The 25,045-nt window shown below is 41.0% G+C and overlaps 1 protein-coding gene across 1 annotated transcript in view; it reads right to left on the bottom strand.

Moving 5' to 3' along the window:
• Positions 1-22,749, bottom strand: part of LOC138956755 (uncharacterized) — a 38,538-nt gene extending 15,789 nt beyond the window's left edge. The window contains exons 1-4 of the mRNA XM_070328025.1: positions 21,883-22,749; positions 6,362-6,610; positions 5,583-5,768; positions 373-465 (exon numbers count right to left, since the gene is read on the bottom strand). Coding sequence (XP_070184126.1) covers positions 373-465; positions 5,583-5,768; positions 6,362-6,610; positions 21,883-21,952 — 598 coding nt within the window. The 5' untranslated portion in view covers positions 21,953-22,749. The remainder of the gene's footprint in view (positions 1-372; positions 466-5,582; positions 5,769-6,361; positions 6,611-21,882) is intronic.
• Between the last annotated feature and the right edge of the window lie 2,296 nt (positions 22,750-25,045).

The raw sequence follows: 25,045 nt of genomic DNA, 5'->3' as shown, positions 1-25,045 counted from the left end.
TCCTCCTCCACCCGCGGCTAATCTGTCTCGTTTAAATAAAGTTTATCTGACGCTGTCCGCTCTATCTAAACTCACACTTAAGTCGCCGAGGTTAGTTTGTGCAAGCATTTACTGGGGAAATACAATTCCTCGCAGAACTGGTGGGTCAAATCTGTTGCGGTTCTGAACCAGACCTGCTATCATCCTGTCAATATGATGATAGTAAACTCTACAGCACATAAGGTTGACACAGTTATGTCGCTTTGGTAGCAAATGCAAACGCCAACAGCGAATACATACTGGAACAACAACAACAACAACAACAACAACAACAACAACAACAAGCAAACACCAGTTAGCCATTGCTAACTCTGAGACGAGGCTTTTACTTACGTGTGCAGAAACCACTTGTCATGTTACACCCTTCATCGCAGTTCTTGTCACACGGAGACGAACAATCCAGTCCATAAAATCCCTCTTTGCAAACTGAAAAGATGTGCACGGATTGGACATCTTTATTTCAACAGCTTACAAATAGAATCAAAACGCATAGCTCAGCAGCCGAATTAAAACTGTATGCATATTCATCAGGACAGCAGAACAGAGCCACAACAGTGGCTGAGTTGGGTTGCAGTTTTGCATGTTTTGGCAAGTAACAAGAACAATATCCTTGTATAATTGCATACATAGAGGTTACAACACGAGTGTTTTTTTTATATGGCTTGTATTTCAGTCAAGACCCAGCGGATGAATATCGAGTCCCTTTGATATTCCCGCTGGGTCTTGACTGAAATACAAGCCATATAAAAAAATCACGAGTGTTGTAACCTGTATATCCCATGAAGATCTAAAAGAGAAAGTGTGACGGAAACATCAAGCTGTAGTTGTCTGTTCAGATGAGGCACCTCTGCACATACCTTATTCTAAAGGCACGTCTGTTGATCTATGTCAAGTCGGTGCATAATGGTGGCTTGGTTGTCCCCGTCAGTTGAAAGCCTCTTACACGGATTTGACTGAATACCTAGTGGTTACACACGCATCTCCTGAGATCTTAGACACCTTCATCGTCTATAGGGCCTACTGCACCACAGAAGAGCTAGAATTACTCGCAAAATGCATTAAACAGCTTGTCCAGAGAACACTCGAAGTCGATAATGTACCGATAAGGGCGTGTGTACCGGTGTAACACGAAATTTTTACTCCACGAAACATTTACTCCGGAGTAAATATTTCGTACAAAATTCTTACTCCGAGTACACTTTTCGTACGAGAAAAGAACTCCCCAAGGCACGAAAAAATTACTCCCTCCACAAAATTTTTACTCCCCATTTTGTTTACTTCCAGTAAAAATTCTCGTACGCAAAAATGGGATTCGGGCGAAGGGATAATGCCAATAAGTGATCTCGCGCACACGAATGTCGCGCTACCCTCCTTCCACCCCTTCCACCACCAAAACTAACAGGGGACAAGGGAGTAAATATTTCGTACACCTGGCATGGGAAGTTAAATTGCTTGTGTTGGGGTGAAGTAATTTATTCGTTATTTATTCGTCAGGGGAGTAACATTTTTGTACAAAATGTTTACTCGGAACTCACCTGTCTTGGGGAGTAATTTTCTCGTGTAATGGGGGAGTGCTTTTTTCGTAAAGGGAGTAACTTTTTCGTACGAAATGTTTACTCCGGAGTAAACAATCTCGTGGGAGTAATTTTCTCGTGTTACACCGGGCACGCTGTAACTTCACATGAGTATAGTCTGAACATAGCAGTGCTGGTCGGACGGACTGGGTTTTTAACGATTGCTAGTTTGACTTTTGTTTTAGTTGAGAGCACGAGCACACACACTCAAACACATACGGCTTGTCATGTTGATCACAAGAGAGAAATAGAACAGCGAATAGAAAGAAACATAACAGATTACGTCCCCTTAATATGACGCGATGGACGATAGACGTCATGAAATCTATGACGCTACGATGATAGACTCGGCAAGTCGAGACTAAAACTCAGCTATAAGTATAAGTTACAGCTCCGTCCATCCAATATCACGCGATACCATGGGTGGACGGAGCTGTAACGTATATATGGCATGACCAAAGTAAAGAGAATTGTTCATGGGATGTGGCAACAAATGATTGGAAATTCACCATGGGCAATCAACCCAAGCCTAGAAGTTGTAGAACTATATTTGGTTTCAGTCTTGGCAAGGCCAGTTTTGTCCAGTTCCGGAAATGACACCATGAATTCATTCACCCTGCCGAGACGAACAAAAACATAGATGAAAACGTATAAGCTTATATCCCGTGACGCATCAAAGCTAAATTTTGTTTTGAAATGTCTTCACAACGTACAGGTAACTTATAACGACATAATCGCCTTCACAAAACAGGAAAAGCGCACACTTTGATTTTCGTCTGCTACAAATCTAGTCTTGTTGGTTGACGGAGAGAATAAAGCTTCAATCGTACCTTCATCAACAGGAATAAATGCTCAATCCGCTGTCGGTTCGCAACTGAACCTTGGTTTTTTTCTTTAACTTTTTGGTTGACATTGAAACGGGAATCCAAAAGAGTGTTTCAGCTGTTTCAAGACACAGGCTTGGCTCCATCTTTTGAGTTGCTTTTCAGTCTAAAATGACACCGGAAGCGAACAAATTGTCGCGTATACTGTCGTCACAAAAAGACGTCATGACAAAGTTACACGCAAAGCGAAAGAGACTTTGACGTCATTTACTTTTGTTCGGAATTTTCCGTCTGTTCCCAGCTTGTCAGTGAAGACCTGAGTAAGCTTACCCAAAACGTCTTTGTTGTTCTCTATTCACATTGCAGCTGTGAAATAATCAGTCTTGTGTATCGGTCGTGTAGGTACAGAGTTTGCTTCTGCAATCATTGTGTTCGTGTTGATGACGGCTTCATAAGACAAAATTATCAGCGAATCTATCGTGAGGAAGACGTTTATGTACAAATCACCGAACCCAACCCATTTTTTGGTCATTTTTTGTGTGCATTTTTCTGAAGAATAAACTGCATGTGGTTAATTTCATCCGTTTAATGCTTGTCGAAACGAGCCATAAGGCTTTAGAATAAAAGATTTCACGCATTGCTTGGCCACCTGATCACAGATGAGGTCGCAGTTTGTAGGTTGAATCTATGAATCGGCCAGAGATAGATCTGCATTTCTGGTACGACCTTCCAGATTATCAACAGCGGGTTCATGGTCGGAATCAAGAGGTCAAATGTGCGTGGCTCCCAATCATTCCATAAAAGATTTCCATTTTCTTGTTTCTGCGACTGCGCAAGTTATTTTGCCTAGGTCATGGCCGAACTTTAGGCCTACGGAGAAATATCGCTGGATATTTTCTCCCTAGATTTAACAGAGACAAAGAAGGGAAGTCATGCTGTATCTGTGGCTATAACACTGAACGACTCTCGCGCAAGTTCTCAAAAGCGTGGTTACCCCTTGCACATTCGGTCTAAAGGTACCTTTTCATTTTGGAATGTCAAGGACGACAGAAAGTAGAGCCAGCTATGATGTATTTCGTGCACCCTTATTTGTCCTCTATTTTATGTGTTATAAGAGTGCAATAGTTACATCATAGATGTAACAAGAGAACAATGGAAATACAAGAAATATACCTAGAGTACATTTACAGAGACAAAGAAGGGAGGTCATGGGATATATAGAGAATACTACATGGCTTGCTGTGTCGTACCAGATTTACACGAGTTGTTTTTTTAAATATTGAACTGCGAGCGAAAGCGAGCTGTTCACTATTTGAAAAAGCAACGAGTGTAAATCTGGTACGACACAGCAAGCCATGTAGTATTCTGTTTATCCTACATACTATACTTACGTGTATTTTACTGAAAATGTCCTGCATTCGAGGCAGCTAAATTGAAGACGCTTGTTTTGGAACCTCGATCTCTTCTAAAGCCTCGTGCAATCTATGACGTCAAAGCAAAGAAACGTCACTCTGAAAGTGTGGCGTGACGTGTTAGTTCTAAAGATTCATCGAGGGTAATTAGCGAGCGCAATTTGTGTTTCTATAATGACGTTTGTCTCGGTGACTTTGGCATCATAAGCAGTGGAAAAACAGGTCCCTGCCAGACTTGCTTGACATGACCTCATTTACATGATATACACACGTGTGATTTGAACGATTATTATCTCACGGGTGTCTCTCTCACGTATGTAGGATAAAACGTTATATGCCATGGCCTCCCTCATGTGTCTCTGAAAATATACTATACGTTTATATTTGTTTTGTATTTTAAGAAAACAATTAATATAACATAGATGAAATACATATTATACGACATAAATGCTTTCAGTCGACCTTGATATTCCACAGTGCCCATATATGTGCCATCGACTGAATGTGCATGGTAATACCACGATGTTTAGAACTTGTGCGAACGTCACTCAGTGGTTTATATGCAAGTCCTGGCTTGCTAAAAGTGTCATAACTGTGATGCATCACTGTGTAAAATAATTATGACTTCTGTTGATCGCGGTGTCCTTGTCTGGGAACCTAAACGTGTACTTTACTTTGTTTCCTATTCACATAATCATTTTCTTGTCTCCTTTGATCAACATGACGAACTGTGTGTATGGGTGTGCTCCTGCTTGTTGGTGCCGGCTCTATGAACTGAGACAGAACAGCAATTAGCAAAGAACAAAAAAACAATCTGGCCCGCGTCCGACCTGCACTGCCAACATTTCAAGGATACATAATGTATGCCAAAGATGTCACATGCGTGCTCTTTATCATACATCCTTGAATACAAGAGTCATGTTGACAGGCTGGTTTGTGCATGTTCCAAGTACTTCTAGCTCATATGTGGCGCAGTAAAACCTTTAGACGATGAACTGAGCAGATAATAAAGTAACCACTAGGTATATGCCTTCATATCGGCGTAAGAGACTTTTAACAGACAGTAACGCCGCCATTATGCACCAACTTGGCATAGATCAACTTGGCATAGATGGTATTACCATGCACATTCAGTCGATGGCACATGTATGATATGTATGGGCACTGTGGAATATCAAGGTCGACTGAAAGCATTTATGTCGTATAATATGTATTTCATCTATGTTATATTAATTGTTTTCTTAAAATACAAAACAAATATAAACCAGAATCATATAGGATGTGTGCTGGGGCCGATCCTTCAATGGCTTGTGTAAACAAAATAAAGTGATACCGATTTTGGCTTTGTGGGTTAAACATTTATGACAACTGGAACATGTGTCCTGTTACCCCTTTTTTTCCTAGAGCATAGCCTTTTAACATCTGTCAGAATGTCTAAACATGTCAGCAACAGTTCAAATCATTCTGATGAAAAGTTATGAAATTAATTTCACATCCGTGAAATAACATGTTTCGATTCAACGCCACTTTGCTTATTTTTCATGTAATAATTTGTACTAAAGTCAATCTAAATGCAATGTGTAGGGGGACCATACTATCAATCTAAAAACATTGAAGCAAATGCACACCAAACTTTAACACAAGCAGTTCTGTTTCGTGAATGTTGTGGTCAAAGGACTTAAAGAGAAAAACGGTGTATTTTATGGTAGCTCCTACCCTTAAGTACAACTTACCAAATATTTGAAATTCACACAGGTTCAAAGTTCTATTAGTCGTCAGTGTAAGACGCACCACCTGCCCGTACATGACTGAAGAACACATCACTGAGTTGCTCCTGATGGTGTTGTTCGTTGGTGACGTCACGTTCACACAAGTCTTGTTGTCCACCGTGATTATGAACGGGTACAGACGGTCGAAAACTTGATACAAATGAAAAGGACATATTCAGCCAAAAGAAAACGTGTTCCATTTCTTGTCTCTATTCATACTATCGGTGAAACAAAATAGGCATGCTGAACGGAGTAGGTGTCATTCTTCTCAGAGGCTATTAAAGGCGTTTTAAAAGCCGTGTTAGCAATTAATGAGACCAACAAACACGGTACATTTCAGAAACACATCACCGCATTAACTTACACCGTTTGGTGATTTGCGCTGACTTATGTAGAACAATAATTTCGGACTTTTAGATCATGTGAAACATTAGTAACGCTGTTATGCGACAAGCCAGACAGAGTTTTTAAGAATAATGATGCACCTACGTACCCTATGCAATTAAAAAACAAACACACACACACACACACTCACTCTCAATTACCTTATTTTGATTATAGCCTGCCTTGCGCTAAAATCTAAAGACGCATGATCTATTCATCTACCAGCTTGTCCATACATACGTACAATTAAAAGAAAAACCAGTTGTTATTAACATGAAAGAACAGAGTCAACCGACATGTTCAAGCATACCTATACCCAGATACAAACTGAGTAGCTATACATGTACTACGATACGTACAAATGGACTCCGTTTTTTCTTTGCGTGCCCAGACGGTGATGTTGTGGACAGGGTACGTCCTGCCCAGGTCCACCTCCCACCAGTGGTACACGTTGGGTGGGATACCGACCCCGTCAGGCGTCATGTTCGTGTGGCTACAGGTGTTCGCTCCCAAGACTCCTGCTGTGTTGCCGTCAGCAGCGTTACGGGCCGCTCCGTAGTCTGAGTAAGTGCTGATCTGACTGTAGGTTTTGTTGATCGCCACGTTCACTGTGCGTCGTACAACATCATTTACGTGCTGAGTATTGCTAAGATTAACAACAAGAAGACGGGTTTTCCCGCCACCTCCGACGTCGGAAAGTTAAGACTAAATGTTTTAACATTGACTGGGAATCAATGAGGGTGTGGTGTGTGTGTGTGTGTGCGTGTGTGTGAGTGTGTGTGTGAGTGTGTGTGTGTGTGTGTGTGTGTGAGTGTGTGTGTGTGTGTGTGTGTGTGTGTGTGTGTGTGTGTGTAGAGCGATTCAGATAAACTACTGGACCGATCTTCATCACACTTGACATGAGAGTTCCTGAGTATGATATCGCCAGACATTTTTGTTCCTGTTTTTGATAAATGTCTTGATGACATCATATCCGTTTTTTTGTGAAAGTTGAGGCGGCGCTATTACGCAAATTGGTTGACATTTTGCTGAAGTAATCTTCGACAAAGCTCGGACTTAGGTTTTGCATTTCACTTTAATCTTATTCTTTATCATTTCCCGATTCCAAGAAACATATAGATAAAATAATATTATGTTCTATTAGAACAAAGCTCAGAAAGTTAACAAGAATACAGAAAAGCGCGCTTTCCTGCTTACCACAATACGCTATTCTGGCTTGTCACTTTCACTTTGTGTTGCACGGGAAGAGTGAGCGTTTTCCTTGTGCCGCGGGGATTGACGAATCTGTTTTGTCTTGGTGAAAAAAATGTGCAGTGCGTTCAGTTTTATTCTACGGGTTCGACCGATTGACTAAATGTTGTAAATGTGCCTTACGCGAATTGTTTGCTCATGACACAAGCCTTACATTAAAATATGAAAATGGTATTCAGAGGGCAATACAAATTATAGTGGAAGAATATGCGAAGTTTTCTGGCCTCAAGTTAGATAAACACAAATCAGAAGTCACGTGGCTAGGTAGACGAAAAGGAGAACATGGACAAGTGAGCAACATACCTATGAAGTCTGGAATGTATACAATTTTAGGAATATATTTTTCTGCTGAAAAAGAAGCCTCTCTGATTGAAGAAAATTGGAAAGGTAAAATTGAGAATGTTGAAAGAATAATACAAACAAATGGCAAGGACGAAACTCAACAGTGTACGAACAAATTTATTTTGGCAAACACTATGCTCTTTTTCCAGTTCTCACATGCACTGCAAGTTCTGTCATTCCAGGAAAATGTGCTTCGCCAAATTAACACGAATATGTATACATTTCTCTGGAAACGTAACTATATGATAATAAAAGAGCCCCTGAAAAGATAAAAAGAGGTGTCCTCAGCCTTCCACCGGAAGAAGGATGGATAAACATTGAGCACCAACAAAATATGTTCTTAACAAAATGGGCATTAACATTTTTTACAGGAAAAGGGCAAACACTGGGTTAAAATAGCAGACACGCTTATGGACCCCTTCCAAGGTCAGCATTAGACTTTTAATATATCGGTCAAGGTAAATGAAATAAAACACCTCGATAGAACAAATCTGTCTTTTGAAGAGATGTTATACAAACGCTGGGGCAGATTAATCAAAACAAACCTCCCAACATCATACCAACAGAAGGCCTGTGAAACAAACCTCCCAACATCATACCAACAGAAGGCCTGTGAAACAATAACTTCGTAAGGTATAAAGGTAACGCACTATTTTTTTCAGTGTGGAGAAAAGCTGGAATTGTGCACATGCAAGACCTCTGCGTCAATAATCTACTGTCACACGCTTTCCTTCTTTGCCACTACTAAAGCAAACGTGTGCAAGATTGTATGTTACGCGATTTGGAGCATGTGCAAGAACGGATTCAAACTCGAAATCGTCCCCCCAAAAACCCCAAAATGCACACACAACTTTTGTTTCTCCTGCTGTTATCGTTTCTTCTCTTTACACATTCTATAACGCTCATAATACTGAAAACGGCATCCCAGACGACAGTACTGTTTCCATACGCGAATTTAGCTGCCCTTGGAAAGTGGCTCGCTCAGGAGGCCTGTTAGTCTGACACTATAAGGACAGAGTTGTGAACATAGATGACAAAGATCCCGGAAAGAACAAACATTTCGCGGATGCAGACACAGAAAGACGTCATGAAGATTGCGATGCTTCAAAAGATACAGACTGTGACGATGACTGTGACGTCATTCACATATACCGAGACGTCATTTATAGTTGTTCGGTCACTTTCGTCAAAAAGTAGATCTCTCCACAATGGCTGCTCCTGTGTTTAGGTTTATCAAGCGTGAGTACGCAAAACGTGTTTGTTCTCTCCTCTGTTGAAGCTGTGAGACATAATCGCCATTACGAGCTAGTCGTGTGACAGAGAGTTTTCTTGCACACTCGACTGCTGCTGTTTCACTCCGGCTAAAGCCGTCGTGAAACATCTACAGTCTCGTGTGCAAGAAAACTCTCTGTCACACGACTAGCTCGTAATAGCGGGTAATATAGCTATTCTGATGGACACGTGGGGGGATTCGGGGGCTGTGATTGGATGGTCTCACACATCCCTTTTCCGATCATCAAAGCATAACGCTACGAAAGTTGGCCATTTTTGCCGATATCCAAACGATATCGGCAATAACAAAGACGCATGGTTCCGGTTTCTTCCACGTGTATAAAGTACACGCATACCTCGCCAGGCTTGTGTCTGTGGCTAGTCGACAGACGACGCAATTTGCTTTGTGTGTGTTTTTGTTGTTGCTTACTGTACATGACATACATTACGTGTAAAATCCAGTTCTTTAACTGGCAGCAAACCTTGCAAATTTCCAGAAGCTGCAATCTGAAGCGACCTATCTCTGATTTTTGCAGACGATCTCTCCAATCACCAATGTTTAACACAAAATCAGCAAACTCTCCTGTCACATAGAACGTCCATTGTGTAGTGCAATGTTGAAATGAAGTTACCGGTCTGAAACATTTCGTCGTTTCTTCTGAGACAATCCTTGTTCTCTTATCATCTACAGATTTACCGCAGTCTTCACCACGCGAATTCCCAACAGAAGTCAGACTTTCGAACATACAATCTACGTAGGCAAGCATGATACGTCATAACGTCATATGATTCCTAAGATATTGACGTAATGCTAAGCATCCGGTTATCTTGAGTTTTCTCCGTAATACATGTCCGTGGGTTTTTCAATGTTCGGTTATTTCCGTGGCTTCATGCAGAAAGGGAACCGTCGTCTGCAATCAACGACATGGACCATTCTGGTCCTTGTTGCTGACAAAAACATGAATTTAACACAGAATTTAATGTCAGAATAGCTATATAAACGCTATTGTGTTTTCATCGTAGCAATAGGGTCCGATATTTAAACTCGAACAAGTATAATGCGACTCGTCTTCGACTCGTCGGCATTATACTTGTCTCGTCTAAATATCGGGCCCTATTGCTACGCTGAAAACACAATAGCTGTCACTGTTAACTTGTCAAGAAGTACAACAGACAGTGGGACCTTACCCCGGACTCCAGTTAGATTACAACGCTATAATCCACACAATCCCCAATAGCTGGACAAATACCCCTTCGGTAGAACCAATAACTACAGATATTTACGTTGATGAAGGTCTGTTGAATCAAATAGGTAACAGCACAGTCAGACTAATTGTTGCAGAGAAACAAAATCATGAAATACTGCCAGAGAATACACAACATAGAGCACGCTGCGCCTTCGGCATTTTTAATTCATTCACACAATATATCCAACCAATATATTCCTAAACAAAATGAAATAACAGACTCGCGAAAATGCGACTGGTCAGAGGAACAGAATCAGAGAGAGAGAGAGAGAGAGAGAGAGAGAGAGAGAGAGAGAGAGAGAGAGAGAGAGAGAGAGAGAGAGAGAGAGAGAGAGAGAGAGAGAGAGAGAGAGAGAGAGAGAGAGAGAGAGAGAACTTTGAACTTTGAACTTTATTACAGGAAAGATAGCATTAGGTCCGTAGGTCCTTTCTTACAGCTAGTCCTGATCTAAGCAAAATGGTTATAATCGAAATGGGAATACATAGGAAGAAACTTTTTATGATGAAACGCAGACACACGCAATAATAGTAATATAAGAATAAGATCATTCTTTACAGACATGTGATATACAGATATCACAATACGGGCAATACAACCATACATTATCAGAACACACACCAAGTTGACGCAAGACACACACATGCACATTTCAGAAGGATAGAAGGCATACATACGTTTGAGCAACCAGGCACATCACATTAAAGTGATGTTTGAATGTATTTTTGCAGATGTGTTTTGAATGTTTTAAGGTTACTGATCGATTTTAAGCATGTAGGTAGGGAGTTCCAGACATAGGCTCCCGAGTATGAAAGACTAGTTTTAAATATGTCAATGCGTGGCTTCGGGCAGGCCAGATTATGCTTGAAGGTGGAATACCGAGAAGGAGTTGATTGAAACAAGTGAGTTAGATATTCGGGTGCTTGGTCACGTAGGATCTTGTGCATGAAAACTGATTTATTAAATAAAAGCTGTTGTTTAAGTTGAGGTATATTGAGGGCTGTCAGTTTTGCGTCAGTAGTTAGTGATGGGTCAGGCATAATGAGTTTAGCTGACCTTCGATGACGAGAATTTATAGGTTTGAATAATGCATCACTACAGCCATCCCAGATGACAGAGGCATAATCATTGTGAGGTTTGATGTGGGCGTTGTAGAACATTTTTCGGGCGTCTAAAGTTATGACTGACTGAAGTTTTGAAAGTAGGAATAAATTTCTTGAAACGCGTTTACACAGATGTTCAATGTGGGAATGCCACCTAAGCTTATCATCGATAATCCCGCCTAGCAGTTTGTGTTCGCTAACCTTTTCTATTGAGTTTCCGTTGATGGTGAGATCTAGTGAGAGGGGGGACAACTGATGCTTCTGGCGCGTTGTAATTACCATTGATTTAGATTTCAGAGGGTTTAGGACCATGTTGTTTTCAGAGCACCATTGTGAGATGTCTCTAAGGGTGTGCTGAAGAGATTGTTGAATATTGTCAAGGCGTCTATTTTGTGTCCGTAGTGTTGTGTCATCAGCGAGCATGTGGCATTCTACTGAGTTGTCAGAGAAGTGAAGTGGAAGGTCATTAACGTAAATACAGAAAAGAATAGGACCTAAGACAGAGCCCTGGGGTACTCCATATAACACGGATTCCTCTCTTGAGTACGCACCATGTACATAGACTTGTTGCGATCGGTTTTCAAGGAAAGACTGAAAGAAAGACAGAGAGTCAGATCCATTGAGATATAGTGATAATTTGTTGAGGAGAATTTTATGATCAACGAGGTCAAAGGCCTTAGAAAAATCTAAGTATACGACCCCAGAGAGCTGGGAGGAATTTATGGCTGACAGACATTTGTCTGTCAAAAGCGAGAGCGCAGTAGAACATGAGTGGTTACTGCGGAAACCAGACTGCAAGGGGTGGAAAAGGGCCAAACGGTCCATGTATTTTGTGAGATTAATGTGAATATGTCTTTCAAGAAGCTTTGATAGTACTGAGAGTAAGGAAATAGGGCGGTAGTTGCTAACATCAGAAGTGTTTTTGGATTTGGGGAGAGGAATAACTTTAGCTTTCTTTAGTGCTTGCGGAAAGGTATTGCGCTGTATGCAGAGATTGAAGATATATGTGAGAGAGTCAACTGTGTAAGGAAGGGAGAGTTTTAATAAGTGGTTGCTGATTTCATCAGGTCCTGAAGATTTTTTGTTCTGAAGTTGTGAAATCAGTCGTCCTAATTCGTGCACTGCAATGGGTGGGATTTGAAAGGGTGCTTTATTCGCCGTCTTTTGTTTGCAGTAGAGGGATAGATTGTCAGAGTTGTTGGGAGAGGCATTGTCAGGGTTGCTAAGAGAGGTAGCTACAGACGAAAAGTGAGAGTTAAAGATGTCTGGCGTTAAGTGACGGGGGATCTGGGTGGAGTTAGAGGTGGAACCTCTGATGAGTGAATTTAGTGCACGCCAGATCTGCGAGATATCCCGGTTATTCTCAACGAGTTTATTAAAGTAAGCTTTCTTTGAGTCACGAACCATGTTTTTTAACCTATTTCTAGCTGTTTTATAATCTTGGAATTGTTTAGCTTTTTTTAACAGGTCACGCTGATTGGACATCCAGGGTGGAAGTTTAGGATGTTTTACTCTCATTTTCTTTATAGGTGCGTGCTTGTTTATTATAGGTAATAGGGTGTCATACCAACATTCTAATGCTTGATCAGGGACCGTGTGGTTGAAAACTTGGTCAAATCGTGCTACGTTTAGATCGGACAGGAAAGAATCACGATCAAAATTTTTAAAGGATCGAAAAGATATGACTGTGTGACCTTTATGATTTGATTTTGGCATTTTAGTGGTTTCAGTACAGAATATTGGAGAATGATCACTAATGCTAAGATCTGCGAGTGAAGCATTTAGTACTGAGGAGTGGTTGTTTGAGTAGATGTGATCAAGCAAAGTAGATGAAGTTTCTGTGACTCTAGCAGGTAAAGTTATAAGCTGCTTGAAACCTAGTGATGATACAATCCCATCCCATCGAGGCTGAGGTTTTAATAAGTCAATATTAAAGTCCCCGAATAACAGGATGTCTGCGTGAGGTTTACATTTATACACTGTATCTATCATCTCGATAAGGTCATCGTACCAGTCACCAATGGCAGAAGGGTTTCTGTAAAGAAAACAAACAAGAGTAGAAGGGGCTGTTGTTTTAAACTGTCTAACTGGCTAGATCATGAATATATAATTTTATGTGATGATCTGACTAAATGATAATAATTACGTGTACTACTTACTTTTAAATGGATTATACATTTTAGGTATTGTTCTAGTATTCACTGATGTTGTATTGATATTACTGGCACCCCTTTTAAACTGATACGGTTTTTACCTTTACAAGGCGACGATGTGAATTTGTGATGTAGATATGTGGCTGGTTATGTGTGAGTATGTAAATAATTGTGTGTGTGTGTGTGTGTGTGTGTGTGTGTGTGTGTGTGTGTGTGTGTGTGTGTGTGTGTGTGTGTGTGTGTGTGTGTGAGTTGTGTCTGTGTGTGCATGACAGTGTAATGTACGTATGTATGCATGCATGGTGATGTGTGTCTGCATATGTGTCTGGTTGGTTTTTATTTTATTTTTACCGTGCCGTGCCAAGATGAAATCCTTTTGCAAAATTGGTGAATAAATATCTTGTATCTTGTTTCCTTTAGTTTAAACTCTAGCCACATGCATTCAATGTCTTTGTGTTCTAAGTCAGGTCTTCTACGCGTGTATTGAACAATGGAAGAGTGGATGTAAGCAGCGATGCCATTTTCACCCGTACGACGGGAATCACGACGTATGACGTCATAATCAGGGATACGGATGCGGGTATCGGGGATGCTGTCGTGTAAGCGTGATTCGGTGATGCCGTATAAGTGGTACACGGGGGTTGCGCTGTGTAGAAAATTGCATATGTCTTGTACTTTGGCATCTAGATGGTAAACATTTAAATGACCAACATGCAGCATTATCAAACACAAGAAGAAGGAATACACGAAAACTTCAAACAAAGAAATTAAAGCAAATAAAGCAAGAACAACTCAAGAAATACGGCAGCAGCTAATTAAAATCACTAGCAATGGCTGTCGGTAAAAACATAATAAAACATACAGCGTGCAAGTGTAATTAATAAAGGCACTTTGATCGCTATGGTCACACGGTCACACGGGTCCGACCAAGTCAATTAAAACACAATGGTTTATGGTCACACGAATCCGACCAATTCATATGATGCACAAAGGTCACTCAAAGTCGGTGGGTCCGATCAAGTCAAATAAAACACAATGATTTATGGTCACACGAGTCCGACCAAGTCATATGATGCACAAAGGTCACTAAAAGGCAGAGAGAGAGAGAGAGAGAGAGAGAGAGAGAGAGAGAGAGAGAGAGAGAGAGAGAGAGAGAGAGAGAGAGAGAGAGAGAGAGAGAGAGAGAGAGAATGACAATGACAAATTCTTTATAAACGAGGGTAATGGCATAAGCAAACAGGTGCTTTTTTACATCCAGCCCTCGCCCATGGGAGGGTTTAATCTAATGATAATACGTTTTAAAAATGTTGGAATATCAATTAAAGAAGTAATAAAAACAAACGACAAACAAGCAAACGATTAACAGACTAAACAAACAAACAAAAATATACATACAAACGAACATGACATATTATTGTCAAAGGTATAATGAAAACTGTTTCAAGCAACAAAAAACGTGTGAAACTTCGAGGGAAGAAAAAATCCGTGAAACTGAGGAGTCAATGAAGCAACTACGTTGCAAGTAATAGCAATGTAGCATCATGTTATGAAATTAATTAGGTACATTTATCTACTGAAACGTGTAAAAGGTACAAATAAGGCATCAACAATATAAACGTGTTCAGGCTAAGAGAGAACGAAATGTGCCAATGTATAAGGAATGAGAAATATCTGTCTTTAAAAGTCTTGGCATTGACAGAATGTTTGAGACCGCTTGTGGGCGTGGACTGTGCTTTGAGATTGGACGATATAGATAGACACAGCTACCCGCGTCGGTCTCCGAAAGAGAGCGAGAGAGAGAGAGACAGAGACAGAGAGAGAGAGAGAGAGAGAGAGAGAGAGAGAGAGAGAAAGAAAGACAGAGAGAGAGAGAGAGACAGACAGAGAGACAGAGAGAGAGAACTCAGAACTCAGAACTCAGAATTTTTATTGTAAACCACACTGTTGTGTTTGTACAAGGGGGGAGAAGAGTTTCCATTTCAATGTATACTCTCTCAGAGACAAGTAAGAACAGGTGCATATACAGTGCTAAGGGTTGAAACATATCGATCGGAAATCATTTACACACATTCATTTTAGCCTAGCAGTTGCTGTCGATGCCTGAATAATAATAATAATAATAATAATGCAAACTTTTATAGCGCTATTCTAGAAAAATGTCTACTCTTAGCGCTTTACAATACATACATCGACCAAGCATACTATACACGCACAGGCAAAGAAACCGACCAAACATAACCAACAAACTATGCATGCACAGGCAAAGAAAACGACCAAACATACAATACACGCACAGGCAAAGATAACGACCAAACATAAACAAACATACTATGACCAAACATAACGAACATACTATACGCGCGCAGACAAAGAGAACAATCAGCACATGTAATAATTACTGACAACTAATAATGCAGGCATACAATGACAATCCAATACACAGCCTAGGCACAAGAACCACAATAGGCTTCTGTATAAAAACGTGTCAACAATACTATTTACACACACACAAACAGTGCTGACACAAAGCGCAGAAAATATATATACACGTTATTTTAGGCACTAGGTAGGGGGTGAGGTGGGGCGGGATGGGGTGGGTGGGGAGATGCTGGAGGGGAAATCACTTGCGCTGAAAGAGGTGTGTTTTGAGATTTGTCTTGAATGTAGTGAGAGAATCTGTGTGTCTGAGAGGCAGAGGTAATCTATTCCAGGTCACAGGGGCTTGATAGGCGAAGGACCTCTCGCCACATGTCTTTGTTTGCACTGTGGGGAGTCGGAAGAGTCGAGTGTCGGCGGCGGAGCATAAAATGCATTTTATGAATGCATAAAATGTATACCGGGAGAGTGCCCACAACCTACTTTTGTTTTGTGTTAGTAGTATCTGCATTGACGAGTTTTCGAGTTGACCAATTTCAAAGACATTTTCCAAGTAGGTTTCTCTTATATCCGAGTATACTGGGCACTTAAAAAGAAAGTGGTGATCGTTTTCGTGAGGGTATCTGCAAAGTGGGCAAACATGTGAACCGTTTGCAGAGTATCTCTTTTTGTTGCACATCAAGGGTGAAACCCCAAGTCTGAATTTTGTGAACACTTTTTGAATATATGGATTGTCTATTTGGTCAAGGTACCTTTCTCTTCCAAAATCAGGTTTAAACAATTTGTATGTGTCATACCTCTCACTGTCTTCCAGCTTACTATGCCAGTTCTGGATAAAGCAGTCTTTTAGGCGTTGTTGAAAAGCCTTGATAAAGTGTTTTTCGTTGCCGACATAGCCGTACGTCCACACATGTCCAAACCCATTTTCACATAGGAGGTTCCTGACCCTAGCGGACCAATTGTCTGTCCCTCTGTCTGCCATGTTCCTCATCATCACATGGGCCATTTTTACATATCTTGTGTTGGGGAGGCGATTTAGCCGCAACCAGTATTTAACGCATCTGGTAGCAGCGAGAACTGATAGGGGAAATCTACCGAGTTCTCCGTATACCATGCAGTTGGGACTTTGAGGGGAAACACCTATTATCCGTTTGCATGCGAACATGTGTACCTTTTCAATGTTAGAGCAATCAAAACAACCCCACATTTCTGAACCGTATAGCAATATGGGGGTAATCTGTGTATCAAAGAGTGTGAAAAAAAGGTTTAGATCATAACATCCAATATTCCACAGAACTCTAAAAATGTCGATAACACCACGCTTAGCTCGTACAATAGAGTCTTCAAAGCATCGTTGGATGGAAACTTTGGTGGTCAAGGTTAAGCCGAGATATTTATACGAGTTGGTAACGTACATGTTGTCGTGACCAAATGTCCAGGCTTCGTTTTTCCCCAAGTATCCACCGTTGCGAAATACCAACACTTTTGTTTTTTCTTTGTTTACCTTTAAACCTAATCTGCTGGCAACTTCATGCAATATATTTAGCTGGTTTTGTAGTCCCACCGGTGTCACTGAGAGCAATGCTATGTCGTCAGCAAACATCATGATAAATAGTTCAATTTCACCCGGAAGAAGTTGAATTCCATGCCTCCCTTTTAGAATCATTTCAGACGCAAGTTCGTTAATCAAAAAAGAGAACAGGCTTGGGCTTGCCAAGCATCCTTGTTTGAGACCTTGCATACACTCAAAAAAGGCCGTGTAGTCAGAGTTACACCGAACACAAGATAATACGTTTGAGTACATTGCTCTGAGTGTTTGAAGCATTTTGCCCCCAATGCCGATCTTGAGCAGTACATTCCATAGTACATCTCTTTTGACAGTGTCGAACGCCTTTTGAAAGTCCACAAAGGCCACATACAGTTTCTTGTGTTGTTTAAGTTGCTTGCTTACAGCTGCGTATAACGTGAAAATATGGTCCACTGTCGTATACCCTTTTCTGAACCCAGCTTGGGACTCAGACATGACATTGTTCATTTCAGCCCACTTAGTCAATCTATTGTTAATGATGGCAGTATACAGTTTACTGACACAGCTTAGCAGCGACACGCCCCTGTAATTGTCAGGATTCTCATCGTTGCCTTTTTTGAAGATTGGGTGAATAATGGCTTTGGCTCACTCGGCTGGGTATGTTCCTGTGCGGAACAGTTTGTTAAAAAGCTCTACCAGGTAAGTATTAACATCATCACCTGCGATGCGAAGCAACTCGTTTGGGATTTCATCTATACCGGTTGCTTTGCCTTTTTTCAGCCCTCTAATGGCTTCTCTTACCTCTCCTTCAGATATATCTTTATTTAGCTCGTCCATGTCGAGGTCCGGGACCTCTTCCGCGGGTAACTCGGTTTGCTGAGCTGGAGTCGCTCCAGCAGCTAAATTATTAAACACGCCGTTAAAATGGTTAAACCAGTCATCTTTACTAATGCTAGGCGAGCTTCTTCCCTTTCTCTTGAATTTTCTAATTTCCCTCCAAAAGCTTTGAGGGTCATGAATGCTGGCAAGTAAAAGTGACACTTTGTTCTGTTTAAATGTAATCTTTTTATTTTTCAGCAGCTGGTTGTACTTCTTCCTTTCATCTAAATATACCGTTTTACATCGCTCTGCTTCTTTTTCACATTCTTTAAAACTGATTTTATCTGTTCTCTTCTCCATGTCAAGAGCTGTTTTGTTTTTCTTGTACCTTCGAAGAGCTTTTCGTGTCAACCTTTTTTGCTGTTGACATTCAAAGTCAAACCATTTGTTTTTCTCACCGACCGAAACGGAACCATGCTTAACAGTAATTTCCATTGGCTTAGTTACCTCCTTAAGGGCACGGGTGAACAACTTTACTGATCCATCGATATCCCCACTTATCATCTGCCCCGCCTCTTCGAGTTTACCAGCGAATGATTCCGAGTCAATAAGCTCTCTTACCTCATGTTCTTTATGTGTATCCCATGACATCTTAACTCGTACCCCTTTCTTTGTTTCGTTTTCTGTTTGCCCTGTGTTCTTGTTGGTGGGGCCTATAAGTGTTAAGCATAGCGGCATATGGGGGGATTCAATTCTCTCTTCGACGGTCAAGTCCAGGCAGAGGGATGATAACTCTTCTGAGATGATAAAGTAGTCGTTTACACTATTTCCATGTCTGGATATGTATGTAAAATGCTTAGACGAAGAGGGCGTGCAAAAACCATTTAGCAGACACAGACCAAAACTAGAACATAACGACAAGAGTTCCCAGCCAAACGTGTTAATTGTCCGATCCTCTGACAATCGAGAAGGACTATACAGAACTTGATGGTTGCACGGGTCGTCTAACTGATTTTCTGAGTCAGCAATAGCTTGCAAGGACCCAGTTCTTGCGTTCATGTCCCCACATAGGATGATGTAAGCTTCTCCATATCTTTCTAACATGTCTAACATACATAGTTCAGTTTGTTCAATGTGACATTTGGCCTGGGAGGTATCATAGTACGGTGAAGTTTGGGGAGGGATATACGCAGCTAGGTATATAACATCTTTGTCCAGATTCCACAGTGTCTTCGATATTTTGAGACAAACCATGTGATCGTACGTTACCTCAATCGCATCAAATAATTTCCTTTTTTACCAGTATAACGACCCCACCTGACCTACGGCCTTTGTCAGTCAGTTTGACAGCCGAGCTCGAAAATACTACAAAGTCGCAGAACGTGTTACTCAAAATGAACGATTTATCCAGGAACGTTTCAACTAGGCAAACGACGTTAAAGTTGTGTATATAACTCACGAAATCGGGGTCTGCTATTTTCGTTGCAAGTCCATCGATGTTCCAACTCAGGAAACGAATGCTACCCTTTGCACTATCTCTCGGTGCGCTGTTTGGCCTATCGTTGCCGCACCGTCACGTGTTGTTGTTGTCTCTCTGCTTGTCGGCGCTGCGGCCCTGACGCCGGTGAGTGCCGGGGTCAGGATCACCCTGCGTCCCAGGAGCAGGCGCTCCGTTGCCGCCGCCAAGCATGATGTCGATACGACCTTGGCGCTGCGTCTTGGTGCCGTGGCCAGAGGTGGGGCCCGTCTGTAGCCTGCTGCGCGTCTTCACGCCTGGAGGTTCGGCTGTGGCCGTGTTTCCGTCACCGCCGTCCAGCCGTGCCCTCGGTACACCACCCAGATCCCCGCCGCGCCCGCCACTGTCGTGAGGGTGGCTGCTGGTCGTCGGAGAGCTTGAGAGAGACAGAGAGAGAGAGAGATAGAGAGAGAGAGAAAGAGAGAGAGAGAGAAAGAGAGAGAGAGAGAGAAAGAGAGGGAGAGAGAGAGAGAGAGAGAGAGAGAGAGAGAGAGAGAGAGAGAGAGAGAGAGAGAGAGATCCCGGCAGAGCAATGGAGAGGTGGGGAAATAGTATTCCCTCTGTACGATAAGATTCAATAAATAATGTTCATAAACAAGGTATTTTCTTCACCAAACGTATTCATTTAAATGTAAGCCACCCTAATTAACAGTTGTAAAATGTGTTACTATTGTGAACAGCTCTGTAGAGCAGCTACATGTACGTCCCCCCCCCCTGTGAGACTATACAATACAATACAATACAATACAATACAATACAATAACTTTATTAATCTCTAAAAGAGAAATTGCATTGCTGAGCTTTTGTGTCCGTAATAAAACATACATAAAACATTCAAAAATAAACACTTGTTCTTTGTCATTCATACATTCTTGTGTATAGTACTATACCTTTAACTATCTATTGCAATCCACTTAATGCAAGTATGTATTCTTCCTCTTTCACAGGCAAGCTTGTTTTTTGTTTGTTTTGTTCTTTAATTTCAGAACAGTTCAAGCAGAAAAACAAACCCATATCTTTTTCTTTGAGATCGGTCCAGGAAGTACATTTTTCACACACACACACACACACACACACACACACACACACACACACACACACACACACACACACATGCGGACATACACAAAGACATGCACATAGACACATTGACATACAGCCAGACAGACAGACATACAAGGACACACACACATACAAACACACACACACACACACAAACACACACACACACACACACACACACACACACACACACACACACACACACACACACACACGCACACACAAGGTAAGAAGGAGGAGTCAGTGAAGATACTAAACAACAAGTCGCGTAAGGCGAAAATACAACATTTAGTCAAGTAGCTGTCGAACTCACAGAATGAAACTGAACGCAATGCAACGCAGCAAGACCGTATACTCGTAGCATCGTCAGTCCACCGCGCACGGCAAAGGCAGTGAAATTGACAAGAAGAGCGGGGTAGTACTTGCGCTGAGAAGGATAGCACGCTTTTCTGTACCTCTCTTCGTTTTAACTTTCTGAGCGTGTTTTTAATCCAAACATATCATATCTATATGTTTTTGGAATCAGAAACCGACAATGAATAAGATGAAGGTGTTTTTAAATTGATTTGGACAATTTAATTTTGATAATAACTTTTATATTTTTAATTTTCAGAGCTTGTTTTTAATCCAAATATAACATATTTATATATTTTTGGAATCAGAAAATGATAAAGAATAAGATGTACGTAAATTTGGATCGTTTTATACAAAAACATATTTTTTTTACAATTTTCAGATTTTTAATGACCAAACTCACTCATTAGTTTTTAAGCCACCAAGCTGAAATGCAATACCAAAACCCGGCCTTCGTCGAAGATTACTTGACCAACATTTCAACCAATTTGGTTGCAAAATGAGGGCGTGACAGTGCCGCCTCAACTTTCACGAAAAGCCGGATATGACGTCATCAAAGACATTTATCAAAAAAATGAAAAAAACGTATGGGGATTTCATACCCAGGAACTCTCATGTAAAATTTCATAAAGATCGGTCCAGTAGTTTAGTCTGAATCGCTCTACACACACACACACAGACAGACACACACACACACACACATACACCACGACCCTCGTCTCGATTCCCCCCTCTACGTTAAAATATTTAGTCAAAACTTGACTAAATATAAAAAGTAAACTCATGCTCAAGTAGTCGTACACTTTGTTAGAGTATAATTAACATGTGAAATCAATGACAGCAAAAAAGTTGTACTCACCAACATTTTGGTCAGCTGTGATAATTGTACAACACAAAGACACGAGTAACAGGATTGCTCTGTAATGCATGGTTATCTCACATTTCTATTATTTATAAATAATACAAAACAAATGTACGGTAAATGAAAAAAACACAGATTTAACAGGTCCACCTATTCACTGCACCGCTCTGTGCATATGCGTAAGGCCGCTACATATTTGTCAAGACCACTGAGTAGACCACTGAGTAGACCACTGAGTAGACCACCTCTACGGATCTGCCTACGCGCCCGACAAGGAAGTCAAATACAGGACTATAGAGCTGTTTGTAACAACATTTGGGTGAGAAGATCAATCAACAAAAGCAGCGGCGTTAGTGTGAAGTGGCTTTTTGCGACACAAGCAAAGCATTTACACAATGGCGACGACAAAAGCGTGTTTTTATTACTTTAACTCTTTCCACTGTTCAGCGTGCAGACAAACACTCCAAACAAACCCAAGCAGGCGACTTGCCAGCCACAGTCAACAGCTTTTAGTGTATCGTGTTAAGCACATCATTCTTCAAGAAATGCTTGCATATCGGGAGCTCATGTTTGTGCACAAGAGCGTTACGTGTATTCTTTATGCGCAAGTCCCAAGGTCTGATCTACACTTTCTTCCGGATCCGGTGGAAGGAGGGGGTGAAAGAAGGGGATGAGGGTGGAAGGGGTGGGGGTTCGTGTTTTGGGGTTGTGGTAGCTATAATTCATGACTCAAAACACAGAACAGATTATAAGGAAAATTCGATCCAGTATTAAAAAGTACCATTCTTGCATGCTTCATGTTTGCGCCAATTATCATTCTTAATGAAATCCATGAGCTTACTTTAACATAGACTCACTCACATACCAACAGAGGTTTAGTGCATGCAGGTACACAGCTGGCACCATGACTGCATGAATAGCATACTGTCATTTAAATCAGCACAACGTTAATAGTGGGTTTTTTTCCCAGAAGACCCCGTTACCCCCACTCCCTTCCGGCCCTGCCCTGCCCGAAAATAGTTTCCCACTGTTCTGCCAACCGTCAAAACTAAAACAGTTTTCTTCCTGGTTTTGAATTATGTTCATGTATGTCACGCTTGCAGGGTTTGCTCCATTCAGCTCTCATGGTATCAATGCAGTTAGTTTGAACCTCTCATGGTATCAATGCAGTTAGTTTGAACCTCTCATGGTATCAATGCAGTTAGTTTGAACCTCTCATGGTATCAATGCAGTTAGTTTGAACCTCTCATGGTATCAATGCAGTTAGTTTGAACCTCTCATGGTATCAATGCAGTTAGTTTGAACCTCTCATGGTATCAATGCAGTTAGTTTGAACCTCTCATGGTATCAATGCAGTTAGTTTGAACCTCTCATGGTATCAATGCAGTTAGTTTGAACCTCTCATGGTATCAATGCAGTTAGTTTGAACCTCTCATGGTATCAATGCAGTTAGTTTGAACCTCTCATGGTATCAATGCAGTTAGTTTGAACCTCTCATGGTATCAATGCAGTTAGTTTGAACCTCTCATGGTATCAATGCAGTTAGTTTGAACCTCTCATGGTATCAATGCAGTTAGTTTGAACCTCTCATGGTATCAATGCAGTTAGTTTGAACCTCTCATGGTATCAATGCAGTTAGTTTGAACCTCTCATGGTATCAATGCAGTTAGTTTGAACCTCTCATGGTATCAATGCAGTTAGTTTGAACCTCTCATGGTATCAATGCAGTTAGTTTGAATACATGCATTCACGACCTGATATCATTCAAAGCCTTTGATATAACACTCACCTTTCCACCAGTGATTTTTCAACACCGATACTGTTTTCCTCAAGTAAAGAGGAAATATTTTAAAATGTCATACTGATATTCATCTTGTTTACGTCCTAGTCTCTTTAATTTCAGCTAGATGTTTCTGTTCTTTCCATTCAACCGTTAACCTGTATCCTTTTACAATAAAAAAGAGTGATTGTTCGTTCTCTCTCTCTCTCTCTCTCTCTCTCTCTCTCCCTCTTTGTCTCTCTCTCTCTGTCTCTGTCTCTCTCTCTCTCTCTCTCTCTCTAATTTCAGAGCAATTCAAGCAGAAGCCCTTCTAAAGAAAAAAAACATGCCTTCCTCTTCGAGATCGGTCCTTTAAAACGACAACCAGGGTTTACCTTTTTCACACATAAACACACACACACACACACACACACACACACACACACACACACACACACACACACACACACACACACACACACACACACACACACACACACACACACACACAAACACACACAAGACAAACAAGTCGCGTAAGGCGAAATTACTACATTTAGTCAAGCTGTGGAACTCACAGAATGAAACTGAACGCACTGCATTTTTTCACAATGACCGTAGTCCGCCGCTCGTACAAAAGGCAGTGAAATTGACGAGCCTGTTTAGCGTGGTAGTGGTTGTGCTGTGCTGCATAGCACGCTTTTCTGTGCCTCTCTTCGCTTTAACTTTCTAAGCGTGTTTTTAATCCAAACATATCATATCTATATGTTTTTGGAAGCAGGAACCTACAAGGAATAAGATGAAATTGTTTTTAAATCGATTTCGGAAATTTAATTTTAATCATACATTTTATATTTTTAATTTTCAGAGCTTGTTTTTAATCCGAATATAACATATGTATATGTTTTTGGAATCAGAAAATGACGAAGAATAAGATGAAATTGTTTTTGGATCGTTTAAAAAAAATGTAATGACAAGTTTCCGATTTGTAATGACCAAATTCATTAATTAATTGTTATGCCACCAAGCTGAAATGCGCTCCCATGGGGTCGCCTTCACGCGGCGGAAGCGTTTAAACAGAGCTACCCCACCCCTTTACTTCTCTTCTTTTGTCTTATTTCTGCCTTACCAGTCCTTTCACCTATATTTCCTTCCAAGAAAACTCTCCCTACTATTCCCTGCAGTTTTCCAATTCTTTTCTTGTTGTCTTATTTCTACCTGACTGGATCCATCACCTTTATTTCACTTACCAAAAGTCTTCTTTTCCACATCCTTATTTCTCTGCACCCCGCATGTCGTAAGAGGCTACTAACGGATTCTGTTTCTCCTTTTACCCTTGTTAAGTGGTTCTTGTATAGAATATAGTCAATGTTTGTAAAGATTTTAGTCAAGCAGTATGTA

This window comes from Littorina saxatilis, unplaced genomic scaffold (genome assembly GCF_037325665.1).
Source record: "Littorina saxatilis isolate snail1 unplaced genomic scaffold, US_GU_Lsax_2.0 scaffold_473, whole genome shotgun sequence".
NCBI classification, from domain to species: domain Eukaryota; kingdom Metazoa; phylum Mollusca; class Gastropoda; order Littorinimorpha; family Littorinidae; genus Littorina; species Littorina saxatilis.
This window is presented reverse-complemented; position numbering and strand designations above follow the sequence as displayed.